General features: G+C 45.8%; 1 protein-coding gene across 6 annotated transcripts in view; it reads right to left on the bottom strand.

Annotated features, from left to right (window-relative positions):
- Positions 1–3,981: 3,981 nt before the first annotated feature.
- Positions 3,982–17,922, bottom strand: part of hivep2a (HIVEP zinc finger 2a) — a 242,161-nt gene continuing 228,220 nt past the window's right edge. For all 6 annotated transcript variants that reach the window (XM_055639146.1, XM_055639149.1, XM_055639144.1 and 3 more), the window contains 4 exons: positions 11,940–12,115; positions 9,835–9,936; positions 7,253–8,187; positions 3,982–5,608 (listed from right to left, as the gene is read on the bottom strand). In XM_055639146.1, coding sequence (XP_055495121.1) covers positions 4,892–5,608; positions 7,253–8,187; positions 9,835–9,936; positions 11,940–12,115 — 1,930 coding nt within the window. In that variant the 3' untranslated portion in view covers positions 3,982–4,891. The remainder of the gene's footprint in view (positions 5,609–7,252; positions 8,188–9,834; positions 9,937–11,939; positions 12,116–17,922) is intronic.

Genomic DNA, 17,922 nt, shown 5'->3' with positions numbered 1-17,922 from the left:
GGTCGGATTCGAAATGGGAGGGGGAGTTGAAGTGCTGAGCCACCGGGAGATCAGGTTGGTTAATGCGAACTGAGCGGAGGTGTTAGGCAAAGCGATCTCCAAGCCTGCGCTTGGTCTCACCGATGTAGAGCAGTTGACACCTAGGGCAGCGGATGCAATAGATGAGGTTGGAGGAGGTGCAGGTGAACCTCTTCCTCAACTGGAAAGACTGTTTGGGTCCTTGGATGGAGTCAAGGGGGGAGGTAAAGCGACAAGTATAGCATTTCCTGCGGTTGCAAGGGAAAGTACCAGGGGAGGGGGTGGCCTTCTTCTTGCGTATGATGTGCACAGCCTATAGTTGTAGGACAACTTGTTCTATTTGATCTTATTTGATTGTGCACACCGGGTTGATTGCATTCGTCGAAACAGGGTGGACCATGTGAAGGTTGCAATCTTCCACCCCGGAGGGGGTGGTTTCGGTGAGAATGGAAAAATTGACCAGGGAGTTATGGAGGGAGCAGTCTCTGCGGAAAGCCGAAAGGGGAGAAGGTGGGAAGATGTGGCCAATTGTGGGATCCCGTTGGAGATGGCGAAAATGTTTGAGGATTATCTGTTGTATGTGACGACTGGTAGGGTGGAAGGTGAGGACAAGGAGGACTCTGTCTTGTTACGAGTGAGGAGATGGGGTGTGAGAGCGGAGCTACGGGAAATAGAAGAGACCCTGGTGAGAGCCCCAACTATAGTCGAAGAGGTTCCTGTTCCCTAAAGAATGAGAACATCTCCGATGCCCTGGTTTGAACACCTTATCCTGGGTGCAGATGCAGCATAGACAGAGGAATTGGGAGTAGGGGATAAAGTCCTTGCAGGAAGCAGGGTGGGAAGAAGTGTAGTCCCGATAGCCATGGGTCAGTGGGTTTGTAATAGAAATTACAGAGTAATGGTGATCTGGAGCTCAGCCTGTGGAATAGACAATAGGTGCAGGAGCAGGCCATTTGGCCCTTCGAGCTAGCACCGCCATTCAATGTGATCATGGCTGATTGTCCCTAATCAGTACCCCATTCCTGCCTTCTTCCCATATCCCATGACTCCGCTATTTTTAAGTGCCCTATCTAGCTCTCTCTTGAAAGTATCCAGAGAACCTGCCTCCACCGCCCTCTGATTCAGAGAATTCCACAGACTCACCACTCTCTGTGAGAAAAAGAGTTTCCTCGTCTCTGTTCTAAATGGCTTACTCCTTATTCTTAAACTATGGCCCCTGGTTCTGGACTCCCCCAACATCGGGAACATGTTTCCTGCCTCTAGCATGTCCAAGCCCTTACCAATCTGATATGTTTCAATGAGAAAATCCCTCTCATCCTTCTAAACTCCAGAGGGTACAAGCCCAGCTGCTCCATTCTCTCAGCATATGACAATCCCGCCATCCCGGGAATTAACCTTGTAAACCTACGCTGCACTCCCTCAATAGCAAGAATGTCCTTCCTCAAATTAGGGGACCAAAACTGCACACAATACTCCAGGTGTGGTCTCACTAGGGCTCTGTACAACTGCAGAATGTTGAGCCATTTCAAGCCTTTCAAAGGGAACTGGATGGGTAGTCATCGAGGCAGCACGGAAAACTGGCCCAGTGAATCTACACTAACATTCACGCATCTCTGTTCACTGAACCTATGCAAATACTACTTTATTCAATTGGGAACTCAAATGTCACTGTACTTTAATTACATGTGACAATAAACTGACCTCGACCTTGAATTACCCCATCACACCTATTTTACCATTCACCTACACACAGCAAATGAATCTACCAATTTGTCAATCTGTGGGATGTGAGGGGAAACCGGAGCACCCAGAGAACCCCACATCGTCCCATAGAGAACGTGCAAATTCAATACTGACAGCAGCCGAACCTGATTCATTGGAGCTGTGATGCAGCAGCTCTACCAACGATGTCCCTTTATCCCCCTTAAAGTTATACTTCAAAGAGAATAGCTTGCAGTCGTTGGGAATTAGATGGGTGGGAGGTGATGAGGCTGGTGAGATTGCTCTGCTGGGAGTTGATATAGAATCGATGAGTCATGTAAAAGTTTAGTTTAGTTTATTGTCACGTGTACCAAGTTACAGTGAACAACTTTAGGTACAATGAAAAGCTCAGGTAAGTGGATAGGAAAGATTTGAAGAGATGACAGCAAATGGGACTAGCATAAATGGGCATCTAGTCAGCACAGATGAGTTGGGCCGAAGGGCATGTTCCATGGTGTATGACTCTTTAACACATTCTGTGCCATGCATCGATACCACAGGAAGATCGGATCGGTGATCATATCTTCTAGATTACACTTTGTTCCATATACTCTGAGGGCAGATCAATAATATGAGTCTTTTTCCTCTTCTTCCAGCCCTCATCACTTTGCTGCTGAAAAAGCCAAATATAGAAACAAGCAACCGCAGACACAGGTTTACAAAAAAGAGACGCAGAGTGCCAGAGAAACACAGCGGGGCAGGCAGCATCTCTGGAGAACATGGATAGGTGACGTTTTGGGTCGGGACTCTTTTCTTTCGATCAAAGGCCAAATTTAACCAGACACAAAACATGTTACCACTGCATATTTTATTTCCACTGAATGCCAAATACACACATTTTCCAAAAGGGTTCTCGCCCCACCCCCCACCCCAACCCCTCCCTCACAACCCCTTATATATTTCTTTTAAATGACAGTTCTGTGCTTTTATTCAAGCTTGTTGTTAAAGTCTCTACTGTACAGTAAAGTGTAATTACACAAAATGTGGCGACAGTGTCAGTTTATAAGTAATTACACAGAAATTGCACAGATATCTCACTTAAAATATACAATATGTACAAATGTTTGGAATGTATTCTTTTCTGTCTTTGCTAATATACCAAGCACATACACAAAAAAACATATTCACTTATGTTTAAAATATCTTTTAAAGTGATTTTTTTTGTCTTAAACCATTGTATTTAAAGCTCTAAAATGATGCACACAGCCCAGATACAATTTAATTAATGCTAAACAGTACTATATTTAAAAATCACTGATAATCTCATCATTTATAATGAATACAGCAACAGTCTGGATTAAAAATTTAATTCAAATGATTACATCATATGCAGTCATCAGTTTCAATATTTTTTAAGTGCATAATCACTATACGTCATTTTCTCGCAATATATATAAAAAATAGTAGGCATCACCATCTTTACCCCGACTTTAACAACTAAATTATGCCCTGGGAACACCAAACATTGTAAAAGGAACACATTTAATCATCTTGACATGTTCTAAGTAACATTGTTACAAAAAAAAAAAATCCTTGTAACTGTGCAAGGCAGGTAAACCAGGAGGGGGATATGACACATTAGGTGGGATCAGGGCTTTTAAGTCCTTCTTTATTCATTTTTAAGGATCTATTCATCAAGGCCAGCATTTTGTGCCCATCCCTAACTGCCCTTGGGAAGGTGGAGGGGAGGTGCCCTCTTGAGCCATTGTGGTCCTTCTGGTGAAGGTGCTCTCACAATGCTGTTGGGGAGAAAGTTCCTGGATTTAAATTGTAACAATGAATGTTTTTTCCAAGTCACTTTGAAATATAAAAGTCAGGATGGAATGTGACTTGGAACGTAATATATAGCTCCAGGATTTAGACCCAGCGAGGATAAAGGAGCAGCAATATATTCCCAAGGTTTGCTGCTTGGGAGTGGAAGCAGGGTGCTCTCATTACAGGCCAGGCACTTGCCAGTTTATTAACTGCCTTCCCGGGAGAGAAGGAGAGAGAGGGAGAGAGGGGGAGAGGGGGAGGGTGGGCACAGACCGGGGGGGGAGGGGGGAGGGGGGGGAGGGGGGGGGAGGAGAGAGAGGGGGAGGGAGGGAGGGGGGAGAGAGAGGGAGGGGGGGGGGGGGAGAGGGGGAGGGGGGGGGGGGGAGAGAGGGGGGAGGGGGGGGGGGGGGAGGGGGGGGGGGGGGGGGGGGAGGGGGAGGGGGGGGAGAGATATGAGAACACTGAATATAATTGTGTCCAGGTGCTACCCATCTGCTTCACATCTTCACAAGGATTAGATTCAGTTTTGGAGAGTTTTTTCCTCCCATTATCTCACCAGGTCTCAATATTTTAAAGGAAATTGGAAGGGTGTTTCAGACAACGTTTTGCAATGATTTAGACTGTCAAGTGATCGGGGCACTGATTTGATGGTAGTGCTCACATTTTAAGATCTCAGCAGCAAAATATTTACAGCGTACAAATCCCATGCTTCATGTAAGAGGTGCCTACACCAAAGGGGCAGGGGGAGCGGAAAATACATTTGCAATTTATAAAACAAAAATAATAAATATTAGTATCACAGAATCATTTGCTGTACACAAGAGTAGTTTCAATTGTATAAAAATACATTTTTAGTGCAACCTCACATGTGTAACGATATTCCAGCCCATTCACCTCCAACCCAGAAAAACAAACTTTTCAAATAAATCATTCACATCATTTAAGACAAAACCCCATCCACCCCAAACCCCACCAAGTGCTCTAAAGAGAAAAACAGTACAATTCTTAAGCAGGTACACAATGTTTAAAATATGTACAAATTCTCCCTTTCTGTCATTTTGCATACAGGAAAAGTACAAGCAGAAATAAAAGGCACAAAATATCTGCGACATTGAAGAAAAGTACGTAACAGGACGATAAAATTAAGCCTGCAAGTTAATTTTGGTCAGGGTTTTTTTTTTAAACAAACAAATAGAAAATATCTCCATATATTTGTGTACGTCGGATCCAGTCGTGGACGAAGTGAGGGACAGCTGGTGTGACCAACACCCCAGCCCCTGGCCTCACAGCTTCAACGTTGACCTTCAGATCATCTCCACATTGACAATGGTTCATGCAGTACACTTGGTGCTCTGGGTCATCGTGACCCATCACTGTTTCCGAGCCTTTCGTCCGCAGGTCCCTCTTCACTGGCATGCTGGCGAGGGAAGGAGGTCCCGCCATTGGCGCGGGCGGGGCGCGCTCCGCTGAAGTGCTCCGCGCCCGGCGGAAGGAGCGCACCTTTCTCTGGCTGGCAGAGCCGCTCGAAGGCCTTCGCCGCCTCGTCCGCCCGGGAACGGGCTGCAAACTCCCTGGCCGCGTCCACTCGGCTCTGGAGGGCATGGTCCTCGCACGCCTCGTCGCCCATCGCGCCTCCTTCCCTCGGCCTGAGGGACGACCCGGATCCCTCGAGGAAGTTGTGCCTCGGTGGCGAGACGGCCATAGGGGAAGGTACGGACACCTCCTCCGCCTTGGAGAAGATGTCCATCTCTTTGATGCTCTCTATGACGCAGTGGGTGGCTTCGTCGATGATGCTCTCCTCTCTCCGTCTACCCCGCAGAGGGAGTTGTGATGCTGGCAGGTTCCCGGGAAAGGCTGGGGGCCCCGACTGGACCATTTGGATGCCCCCGATGGGGATCATTTGGTAGGGGGCCCTCGCCTGCTGCTGGGAGTGCAGAGGCAAGTGTGTGAAAAGACAACCAGTCTGAGCCTCGGGCACGACTGAGTGGCTCGGATCTCCTTGGGCATTCTCACTGGGGTACCACGGCCAGGGTGTTGGCCTGCTGCTATCGTACGGGGTCAACCACGATTGTCTCTGCAGGTGAGGAAAAGATTAAAAATGGTACATTAAAAAAAACAAGCTCAGATACACTCAACCCCTAACAATTTGCTATTTGACCACTTGGAAATCTTGAAGATGGACCCAAAATGCTGGAGGGACCCCAGCGGGTCAGGCAGTATCTCTCAGGAAAAGGTGAAACCAGCATCTGCAGTTCCTCCCTACACACTTGACAGAAAAGATGTGCTTCCACCGGTGGGGTGCAGAGGATATTTGAGAAGATGTTGCTGGGACTAGAGTGTTGTGGCCTTGAGTCAAAAGTCAATGAGGTAGCTCTACTGTGTTTGGAGTGCAGGAGATTAAGGAGAGACATTATCGAGTGGGCGAATAGAAGGAACCTAGTTTGCTTAGCAGAATAGTCAGAAAACACGATATATAGAATTGAAGTAATTGGTGGAGGATTAAAGGGCAAATGGGGAAATCTGTAGTCTGTAAGATTATGAGAGGCACAGTTTCTTTCCCCATGGTCGGGCTATCTAATACAAGAGGACATAGGTTTAAGGTCAGTGTGAAGAGTTTTAAAAGGGCTTAAAGGTTTCATTTATTTTTACAGAGGGTGCCAGAGTAGGTGGTGGAATCGGATAAAGCCACTAAGTTTAAGATACATTTATATAGACACTTAAATAGACAAGGCATTGAAAGATACGGACCCAACGTGAGCAAATGGGATTAGTGTAGAGGGGCGTAAACGTCAGCGTGGACATGATGGGCCAAAGGTCCTGCTTCAACGCTGGACAGCTATATTCTACCGATTTGCAAGTCTTTGTGATGTGGGAAGAAACCAGAGCACATTGGAAACGCAGGCAGACATGATGAGGACATGCAAACTTCACAGAGGCAGAGCCAGACGTCAGGATTGAACCTAGGCTGCTGGAGCGCTGCCACTGAATTGTGTTTGAATTAACTGATAGACCAGGCACAGGCTCAGCGATGGTTCCGCTGAACACCTCCGCTCAGTCCGCCTGGGCCTAAGTGATCTCTCTGTTGCTAAACACTTTAACTACCCCTCCCATTTTCATACTGACCTTTCTGTACTGGGCCTCCTCCACTGTCAAGATGAGGCACAACGCAAATTGAAGGAACAGCATCTCATATTTTGTTTGGGCAACATACAACCCAGCGGTATGAATATTGTTTTCTCTAGCTTCAAGTAACCCTTGCTTTCCCTCTCTCTCCATCCCTCCCCCATCCTTGTTCTCCGACTAGTTTCACTGACCTCCTGATTACATTTTACTGACTATATGTCTCTGTGTCACCTTCCCCTCAGCTAACAATGATCCATTCTACATTTTCCTTGACCTTCATCCCCTTTGATCTCTCATTTTCACACCTTATCCTTCCATATCTTTACGTTTCCCTCTCCCCTGACTCTCAGTTTGTAGGGTCTAGACCCAAAATGTCACCCATTCCTTCTCTCCAGAGATGCTGCCTGTCCCGCCGAATTTTGCATTTTGTATCTAACTTTGATGTACACCAGCATCTGCAGTTCCTTCCTACACATTTCAACAAATGAAAGTTGCTTTTTCCACTATGTTACAAACATGAGGTCTTTCCATATAGATCATCCATCCTTACAAAGTGAATTTCTATTCAAGCAAAACCCATCATTGATTCACTCACCAGGTTCATTTCTGGATGCTGCATATACTGGCCCGTTACATATTCACTCTGGGATGAACCTCTCCGTGGCAATGTTGCTCTTATCATTGGCACGTGCCTCCTTTCTCTGTAATCCCTCCTGGGAGATAGTTCCCTTCTTGGGGAGTGGTCTTTAGCAGGGGAGACCTGCCTTGCTGAGGAAATCTCTCTCCTTGGAAGGAAGTGGCTGTGTGGGGAAGCATCTCTTTTTGGAGACCAATCACTCAGGTGGGTTTCCCTCTTTGGCGACCGGTGTCTTAAAGGCGATATCTCTCGTCTTGGAGACAGGTGGGGTCTGGGCGAGAGGTCTCGCCTGGGAGACAGGTACCTGCGAGAAGTTGGCGACGCATCCCTCCCTGGAGATCCCTCGTAGGCTGGTGAGGGTTGAGTACTTGAACCCGTATCTCCGGAGGGGGACATTTCTCTGGAACTATCCTCTCTCGAAGACCCGTCTTCAGTCTGCGAAGGCCACAAGCCAGCTGTGGCCGGTATATCCAGTCTATCTTTGTACTCCACTGATTCTATCAACCTATTGTGCAAATGCCTCTGATAATCTGTCAATGGAGACCCTGCATGAGTATAGCTGGGCGGGATGAGCTGAGTCACTTGAATCCTTGGTACCGTCACTAAGTAACTGATGAGGGAAGACTGGTTGCTTGAATGCGAAACATCATACGAAGAGGCTGAGGCAATACTAAAAGTGACAGAGTGTGGCTTCGAACTGTGGGCTAAGGGGCTGGTGCTTCGAGATCTCGTGGTCGGCGTACTGTCTCCTTGTCGGTCATCATCATCATCATCATCGTCGTCATCATCTTCGTCTCCCTCTTCCTCGGCCCCATCTGTGTCCTCGGGATCCGAGAACTGATGAAGGACCGGCACTTCATTCAGGGCATCTTTTTCCGTCTCATCCAGTATTCCTGAAAGGAAGAGGAGCAGAGTTTAATACCAATTACAACTTGCAAATTATTATAGAATCATGGAGTAATACAGCATGGAAACAGCCCTTCAGCCCACCGTCCACATCGACTCAAAGAGAAATAGGTTGGTGGGGGCGCTGTGAGACTGCTGCCCTGCCAGCAGCATGTTCGTCATTTCTACTTTTTTTGTTTTATTTAGTGTGTCTAAATGTGTGTTTTAATGTCTCTTGGTGTATCTTGTGTGCGGGGTGGTGAGGGGGGGGGGGGGGTTGAGAGTACTTGTAATTGTCTGAAGAAGCGTCTTGACCCGAAACGCCACCCACTCACTCCCCCAGAGCCGCTACCCATCCTGCTGAGCCACCCCAGCCCCCCGTGTCCACCTTCAACTCCAGAGCCAAACAAAAAACACAGAGTGCTGGAGGAACTCAGCAGGCCAGGTGGCACCTGTGGAGGGAATGGACCAGGAGCCTCCCCGGGCCAGGGCTCCCCCCCCCCATAGCAGGAAGGAACTGCAGATGCAGCCGTCCCCGCAAAACGCCAAATGGTTCCGGGAATGCCGAGGCGAGAGAGGTAGCGATAGTGCGAGAGAGAGTGAGCGAATGACAGAGAGACACAGCGAGAGAGGTAGCGAGAGTGCGAGAGAGAGTGAGAGAGAGAGAGAAGGGAGAGAGGGAGGGAGAGAGAGCGAGAGAGAGAAAGAATGAGACAGAGAGACCCCCAACCCAAGCACCGCGGCAGAGCAACGCCCACAAAAACAATCATCCAGATCTTGAAACCCAAAACACCAATAGATTTAATCTGTTACAATCCCCAGAGGTACAGCATGACCCCCCACATCCCTGCATTTTCCAAACAGCAAGATCCAAAGTCAACCCCACTGGGCCACCACCCCTCCATTGGCGAGTGGCATGGTAACGAAACCCGATCCCGGCCACTCCCACCTGCCCGCTGCACCTAGTTGTTACGATTATCTATGGTCGATATTGCATTGTTAAATACGGACTTTTAACAATGCAAAACCGTACATGCATATTCTTATCGCATTTCCATACAAAATACGGAGAATCTGTACTACTTGGCAGCTCTGCAAATGTATTTTAAATGTTATTATAGTTCTTGCCTCAACTACCTCCTCTGGCAGTTCATTCCATACAGCCACCACCCTTTGCATGAAAAAGATGCTCCTCTGGTTCTTGAGTCCCCTACTCTGGATAAAAGGCTCCATGTATTCAGTATCTTTTATCATCATGATCTCATACACCACAATGAGATCACCTCTCAACCTCCTGCGCTCTAAGGAATAAAGTCCAACCCTACCGAACCTCTCCCTGTAGCTCAGGCCCTCGTCCCGGCAACATCCTCATAAATCTTCTCTGCACTCTTTGCAGCTTAACAACATAATTCCTACAGCAGGGTGACCAAAACTGAACACAATATTCCTTATGCTGCCTAATCAACGTCTTGTACAACTGGAACATAACATCCCAACTTTTATATTCAGTATACTGACTGATGAAGGACAATGTACCAAAAGACTTCTTGACCACCCTATCTACCTATAACGCCACTTTCAGGGAATCATGTACTGGTACTACTAGATCCCTCAGTCAGGAGCAATGATGAAACGGGTTGCCACTCGTTACTTGCCTGTTTCCTCTGTGTCGGTGTTGTACATGCAGTTTATTGCAATTCCCAACTCCAAGCACTTCTTCGTGTGAGCCTTTGACTTCATATGCTTTGTCAGGTTTCCTAGACAGATGAATGAAAACCACAAAGGTAACTACCTTCAGATAATTAGTCTGTGAGAGCAGCGACGGTCAACAATCTGCCGGCTTCCTGCCATATCTGCAGCACTGTACATTTCGAGCTGATAAAAGGGTTGTGTACCCGTCATAAGTAAGAAACTTGGCAAAATCTTTATTCTTTTTATGGTAAACTCCCGTTTAATTGACTGATCCACAAATTTTTGTTTTGTTGATACTGTGGCCTGTTTTGTTTAAGAAAAGCCTTTTTGTAATAAAGCTGTCTGTGCAGACATTTCAGAGAAACTACGTGTACAATGAATTGCATTGAGGGAGCTGTCATTGCATTTTCCGTAGGCACGCAAGACAGCCTCTGCATCCATTTGGCACAAGGCAAAGTTCCACAAATAGCTATTTAAGGCTGGTTAAACTGTTCCTTTCCCCCTTTCTTGATAGTGCTCATTATGTGAAGGAATTTTGACTGTGTTTGTTGAAACAATAAAGGCTTCCCACTCATTTCTGAACTGTCCAACTCGATCATTAACATTCATCTAAATCAGCGAGGATGGAATTGGCTCAAAGGGAAGGCACTGTGGCAACCTCTCGGTGTTGCATTAGAGCGTACATATGAGACACTGGCCATTCCTGGGTTCTGAACACGCTACTTATGGACACACACAAAGATATGAGTGAGCTCCCTTAAAATTATTACATTCAAAGTCTGACATATGTACATTTGTGCTTCCTATTGATTGATTTTTACGTCTTTACTGACTGAGAAAATTGACCAGAACATCTACCCAAGAGCTGCTTGTATATAGGAGCAGGAATGATTAATATGGTCCATCCAAAATGGGTGACTTCAACTTGACCAGAGCTCTATATTTCTGCCTTTAATTGTTGACTCCTTACTGACCCAGTCTGTATCAGCCTGGAATAGATGGGCTGACTCCATTGGCCTGGCCCAGTCTATCCCAACCATTTAATGTGAATACTCTAGTCCAAAACCAAAGGGCGGCACAGTGGCAGATTTGCTGCTTTACAGCGCCAGAGACCAGTGTTCGATCCTGACTACGGGGATTGTCTGTAGAGTTTGTATGTTCTCCCCTTGACCGTGTGTGTTTTCTCTGGGTGCACCGGTTTCCTCTCACATTCCAAAGGTATGCAGGTTTATATGTTAATGGACTTTGGTAAAAATTGTAAAAATGTCCCGAGTATCTAGGATAATTCTAGTGTACGGGTGCCCCCGGTTGGCACGGACTCGATGGGCCGAAAGGCCTGTTTCCACACTGTATCTCTAAACTACACTAATTTAAACCAAACACACCAAAGTTTGGTCTCTCAAGTGAATTATATTGATACTGTGGCCTAAAAGGTGGAAATCTGAAATAAAATGAGAAAATGCTGAATATACCCAGCAGGTCAAGCTGCATATGTGGAGAGGGAAACAGAGGCTACAATGATTTTGCATCAAGATTCACTTCGGATAAATGGCCATCAAACATGGTCTGACAAAGGGTCCTGACACGAAGCGTCACCTATTTGTGTTCTCCAGATATGCTGCTTGACCCGCTTATTTACTCCAGCACTGTGCCCTTTTTTGTAAACCAGCATCCACATTTCCTTGTTGCTATATGTTCAATCTGCTTCTCCCCCAACAGATGCCTCTAGCCAGCTGAGCACTTGCAGTGTTTTCTGATCTTAGTCCATATCAGGTGGCCAATACATTGAAGATAAGCAGGACAATTTCTCCAAGCTCAAACTTCATTGATATATATTGTTTTATTATTGTTAGACTGCAGTTTGTGGGAGCTTGCTGTATGCATATTGCATCATTTCTCATGGCAGTGAATTCACTTCAAGAAATACCCCAACCACTTGGAATATGCTGAAAGGCATGCAAGAGGTTTTAGAAAGGCTAGCCTTTCTTTCAGCCTTTTATTTCTTTGTCTGTGACACAATACTCAACCATTGAACAATATCTTCACACACTCCGCATGCAAAGCTTACCTTTAGTTTTGAAAGCAAAGTTACAGAACTTGCACATGAAGGGTCGGAGATCTGTGTGTGTGCGAATATGCTTCTTCAGCATGCTTGGTTTCTTACACCGGATTCCACATTCCTCGCAGATATATTTCCCTCTTCCTCGCCCCCTCACATAAACATAATCTTCGTTGGATTTGTAGCTACAAAGACAAAAAGTTTTGCATGTGGAAATGACATTGCAAAAGTTGTACAGCTACACAAGAGTCTACTATTTATTATACATGCAATGTCAACAAGTCTTGTAACTGTGATTCACGTCACCATGGGGATCTATCAGTCCAGGTTCACCTCCAGCACGGAGGTGTGAACCACCTCAAAATACACTGCTGTTCCTCTCCGACAGCACCTCCAAACCCCAGCGGCCTCTACCACAAGGGATAAAGTTGGCAGGTGCTCAGAAATCCCATCACCAGCAGGTTTCACATCCAATTCACACAACATCCAGACTTTCATGCTTCGTCAGTGCTGGTTCTATCCTGGAATACTGCTTGCCAACACCACTATGGGAGCAACCACCAGCAGGACTGCAGCAATTCAAGAAACAGCTCGCCAGCACCTTCTCAAGGGCAATAAATCTAGATCAAGTCGGAAAGCGGGCAAAAGCATGGCAAATAGTATTTAACTCAGAAAATTATGAAATTATGCATTTTGGGAAGTTAAACCAGGGCAAGCCACATGCAATGAATGGCAGGCCCCGAGGGAGCATTAATGAACAGTGTGGCCTAATGGGACAAGTACATAGTTTCCCTGAGAATAACCACAAGGACAAAGAAGGCATATGGTATGGTTGCCTTCATTAGCTGTGACATTATGTATAGGAGTTGGGAAGTCATGTAACAGTTCAAGGTATTGTTGTTTAGGACAAATAGAGTATTGTGTGTAGTTCTGGACACCACGCTACAGGAAGGATATAATTAACTTGAGAAGGTGCAGAAAAGATTTGTAAAGATGTTGTGTAGATTGGTTTATGCATATATTTTGAATACTGATTAAAGATGATCTTGGATTTTAGATTGTATGACTCAGTTGTTTACATGGTGTCAGAAGTGGGATTCGAACCCATGCCTCCAATCGGAGACCAAACCATAACATCTTATGGAAAGTCTTGCAACTACTGCAAGAAAATGAACCAATTCTCTGCTGCCTGCAGGGCCCGTGGGAAGAGACTCTCTGGTTTAAAACCTAATCTACCATGTAAACAACTGAGTCATACAATCTAAAATCCAAGATCATCTTTAATCAGTATTCAAGCTATAGCTATACTGCAGATTGTTAGTTGTCAGAACATCATAACCGCTTCCAAGACTGAGCAATACAGGATAGATAGCTTGGTTGGCGAGGATGCAGTGGCCGAAGGGCTTGTTTCAGGGCTGTTTCAGATCTTCAACCCAAACCTGAGCCAGGAAATGGTTCCTGTGATGTTGAAGACATCCTGCCTGATTCCTGTACCTAAGAGGATGCGCCCCAGCTCCCCCAATGACTACAGACCAGTGGCTCAGACTTCACACATGAAGTCCCTGGAGAGGCTGGTGCTCACTGACCTGCGACCCTTGGTGAAACCTGACCAGGGCCCCCTGCAGTTTACCATCATCCACCTGCTGCATCGTTCCTATGCTCACCTGAATAAGCCGGAAAGCACTGTGATAGTCAGTGAGAGGAGGGAAGCTGAATACAGTCAATGACTTTGTTGAGTGGTGCGGGCTGAATAACTTGCAGCTCAACACGGTCAAGACTAAGGAGTTAATGGTGGACTTTAGGAGGCGATGAACACCCCTGACCCCCGTCTCCATATCACTGTACCTTAATTGGTGCATGTGACAATAAATGTAAATCTGAATCTGAATCTGATCAAGAAATTTTTAGGATTGTACACAGGGAAGCATTCCTCCAGCACTGTATGGGTTTCAGGATGACTCTCCTTCCCAGAAACTGCAACCACTAAGATTAGCCCCAACTGGGAATGAAACAGATTGGCTAAGTTCCTATCCTTTCTTGGCAAATGAAAACAGATACTCATCATTTCCATTTCAATTTAATTGTCAATAATATGTGAGCCCTTGGCAATGTTCAGTACCCACAGTAACCAAAACTATTTGTTACCTATAGCAACCAGTACCCTTCAATACCCAGTCTCCACTGCCAGCCATTGCACATTGCAAGCAGAGGCATTCTGTACCCTAAGCTACGTACCCGTCACAAGCCATAGCAACCAATGCCACTCCATACCCATAGCAACCCATCTTCTTCACTGCTCATAGAAACCAGTTCTCTTCACTGCCCCTAGCAACCATTTTCATTCAGTACCCATAGCAACCAGTGCCATTCAGTACCAATGGAATCACTATCATTTACTACCCATAGCAACCAGTGCCATTCAGTACCCATAGCAACCAGTGCCATTCAGTACCCGCAGCAATCAATGCCACTTAGTACCCCTGCAACCATTTTAATTCAATACCCATGGTAACCAATGCCATTCAACACGCATTGCAACTAGTCCCTTCACTGCCCATAGCAAACAGTACTACAGCAATCAATCTCTGCCACAGGCCATAGCAACCAGTGCCATCAAATACCCATGGTAACCAGATCAATACATAGCACCCAGTACCATTCCTTGCTCAGCTATGACTGCCAGCTGTTACACAGATAAACTACGGTCATTCATTACCCAGAGCAATTAGTCCCTTGCTGCCCACACCATCTAGTCCATGGCGCACGGATTTGAAAAGCCATTTCCTGCCACCATTTTGTAGAATCATTTGAATTTTTCACCTTTGTTAATGGTTAGAAAAATATTGATGATAGCTGTGGGGGAGAAAACATGATTGAATGACTGGCAAGAATCAATCAATCAAGTAAGAAAAAAGTCTGTCCACCTTGTGACTAGACAAGAGCAGGTAAGAAATGCTCATGCTTCACAACCAATGTCAAGTGTGGAGTGGGACAGTTAAACACTAATGGATTCATTGCTCAGGAATCCAGAAGAATAGCCTTAGCTATAGTTACAGTGAGCCCAGGTGTGGGGCAAGCTAAGTAGGTCATTATCCCAAGGGTGGCAAATTCTACTCTTTGCAACCTTGAGCAGAGCAGCTGATAATGCATACTCATCAAGCCTACTCTTGCTCATAGCAAGGAGTACTGTTCACAATTCTCAGTGTTTTCAGATTCCTATATGGTCTTCCCCTCTTAAGACCCCTGAGGTCTTCCAGTGCTGAATGAATGAATTAATACATTTATTGGCCAAGTATGTACACATACAAGGAATTTGCCTTGGTACTCCGCATATCCCTGAATATCAGCCCAAGTCCCTCCATAAACCCTTTGGGACTTGGGTTATAAACATAAACATTGTGACTTGGATAGGCTGGGTGAGTGGGCAAATGCATGGCAGATGCAGTATAATGTGGATAAATGTGAGGTTATCCACTTTGGGGGCAAAAACAGGAAAGCTGACTATTATCTAAATGGTGGCCGATTAGGAAAAGGGGAGATACAACGAGACCTGGGTATCATGGTACACCAGTCATTGAAAGTAGGCATGCAGGTGCAGCAGGCAGTAAAGAAAGCGAATGGTATGTTGGCATTCACAGCAAAAGGATTTGAGTATAGGAGCAGGGAGGTTCTGCTGCAGTTGTGCAGGGTCTTGGTGAGACCACACCTGGAGTATTGCGTACAGTTTCGGTCTCCAAATCTGAGGAAGGACATTATTGCCATAGAGGGAGTGCAGAGAAGGTTCACCAGACTGATTCCTGGGATGTCAGGACTTTCTTATGAAGAAAGACTGAATAGACTCGGATTGTACTCGCTAGAATTTAGGAGATTGAGGGGGGATCTTATAGAAGCGTACAAAATTCTTAAGGGATTGGACAGGCTAGATGCAAGAAGATTGTTCCCGATGTTGGGGAAGTCCAGGACAAGGGGTCACAGCTTAAGGATAGAGAGTAAATCCTTTAGAACCGAGATGAGAAAAACATTTTTCACGCCTGTAGTGGTGAATCTCTGGAACTCTCTGCCACAGAAGGTAGTTGAGGCCAGTTCATTGGCTATATTTGAGAGTGAGTTAGATGTGGCCCTTGTGGCTAGAGGGATCAGGGAGTATGGAGAGAAGGCAGGTACGGGATACTGAGTTGGATGATCAGCCATGATCATATTGAATGGCGGTGCAGGCTCGAAGGGCTGAATAGCCTACTCCTGCACCTATTTTCTATGTTTCTATGTAACCCCTCCACCTCCCACTACTGTTCCCATTTAAGAGAACCCACCTTTCTGATTAAACATTTAACTACTGGCCCAGTCTCCCATCGGGGTTTCTCCAATGTGTAGGAAGGAACTGCAGATGCTGGTTTACACTGAAGATAGACACAAAATGCTGGAGAAACTCAGCAGATCAAGCAGCATCTTCGGAGAAAAGGAAATTGTGATGTTTCGGATCAAGAGTTTGAAGAAGGGTCTCGACCCGAAACGTCACCTATTCCTTTTCTCCAGAGATGCTGCTTGACCTGCTGGGTATTCTCTAATATACCATTGAAATGCAGTGTGAAGTTTTAACTTTCGAAATGTAACTGTACATAGTTCCTCTGAAGCTATTGGGTCCATGTGCTGGATCTCAAAGCAATCCCACCAACCCCATTCTCCCACTTCATTCCGTCACCTATACTCACTCACAAGTACAATATCTCCCGCCAGATTCTACCACTCACCTACACATCAGAGGCAATTTACAACCAAACACCCAGCATACCTTTGCAATGTGGGAGCGAACCTGAGCACCCGGTGGAAAACTGCTGGGTCACAGGGAAGAACATCCAAACACCTTTAAGACCCCACTGGAGGAGAGGGTCGATCCCGGGTCTCTGGATCTCCAATGCTGCCGCTCTACATGCTGTATCTTTGACTTTTAAATTGACAATGTTTACTTCAAGAGAATAATATTCTGTGCTGTTTGAAAGTACCACCCAGCTTATCCCCATCCAGCACTTAGTCCTTAACCCCTCAAGTCTACACCCGTGAATTGTGTAAGTGTGGCCAGTATTTCTGTCTTGTCTACCTTCCAGGAAGTGAGCTCCAGATCCTCATTGGATGGTGAAAGCTTCCTCTTCTCTTCTTTCCCTTCAATCTCTTAACTTGCATCTCAACCCCATGTTGGTTTTTTCTTTCGCTTCTATGCTGGGAAGTAGATCTTTCCTATTTACTTGACCTCAGACCCTTAAAGTTTTATAAACCACCATTACATCTCACGGAACAGTGTGCAGATTTCACGGGGTGTGCAGGAGTCACAGAGTCACATCAGGGTGCAGGATTTAACTTGCTTGGTGCAAAGTCTCTGCTGAAGTCATTTACAGATTGGTCGTTAGTCATAGTGAAACAACTCTGTGTTCAGTAGTAAATAACAGTGCACTGTTTAACCTTCACTTGGTTATTCAGTTAAATCATCATTTCATGTCATAAAATGTGACTGAGATAACTGAGAATCTGTGGGCGTCAGAAGATCTTGTGCGCAAGCATACATACTATTTTGAGTCTGTATGCCTTTGTACATCTGTGTGTATCTACATGTCTCTGTGCACATGCACTGGTATGTAAGGTTCTGTAAGTCTGTGCATGTGTGTTAGTGTTTGATAGTGTGATCATACCAGTGTTTGCATTTTTGTGTTTGTGTTTGCACGTGTGTGTGCGCGCTTGTGTTTTTGCCCATGTTTGTGTGCATCTGTATGCATGTGTGCATATGTGCATGCATATACATATGTGCATTTCTGTGTGCGCATATATGCATTTGTATTTGTATACATGTGCATATGTATCTGTGAGCATGTGCCTGTGTGTGTGAGCATGTGCCTGTGTGTGTGAGCATGTGCCTGTGTGTGTGAGCATGTGCCTGTGTGTGTGAGCGTGTGCCTGTGTGTGTGAGCGTGTGCCTGTGTGTGTGTGAGCATGTGTGTGTGTG

Source organism: Leucoraja erinacea, chromosome 8, assembly GCF_028641065.1.
Source record: "Leucoraja erinacea ecotype New England chromosome 8, Leri_hhj_1, whole genome shotgun sequence".
Classification (NCBI taxonomy): domain Eukaryota; kingdom Metazoa; phylum Chordata; class Chondrichthyes; order Rajiformes; family Rajidae; genus Leucoraja; species Leucoraja erinaceus.
This window is presented reverse-complemented; position numbering and strand designations above follow the sequence as displayed.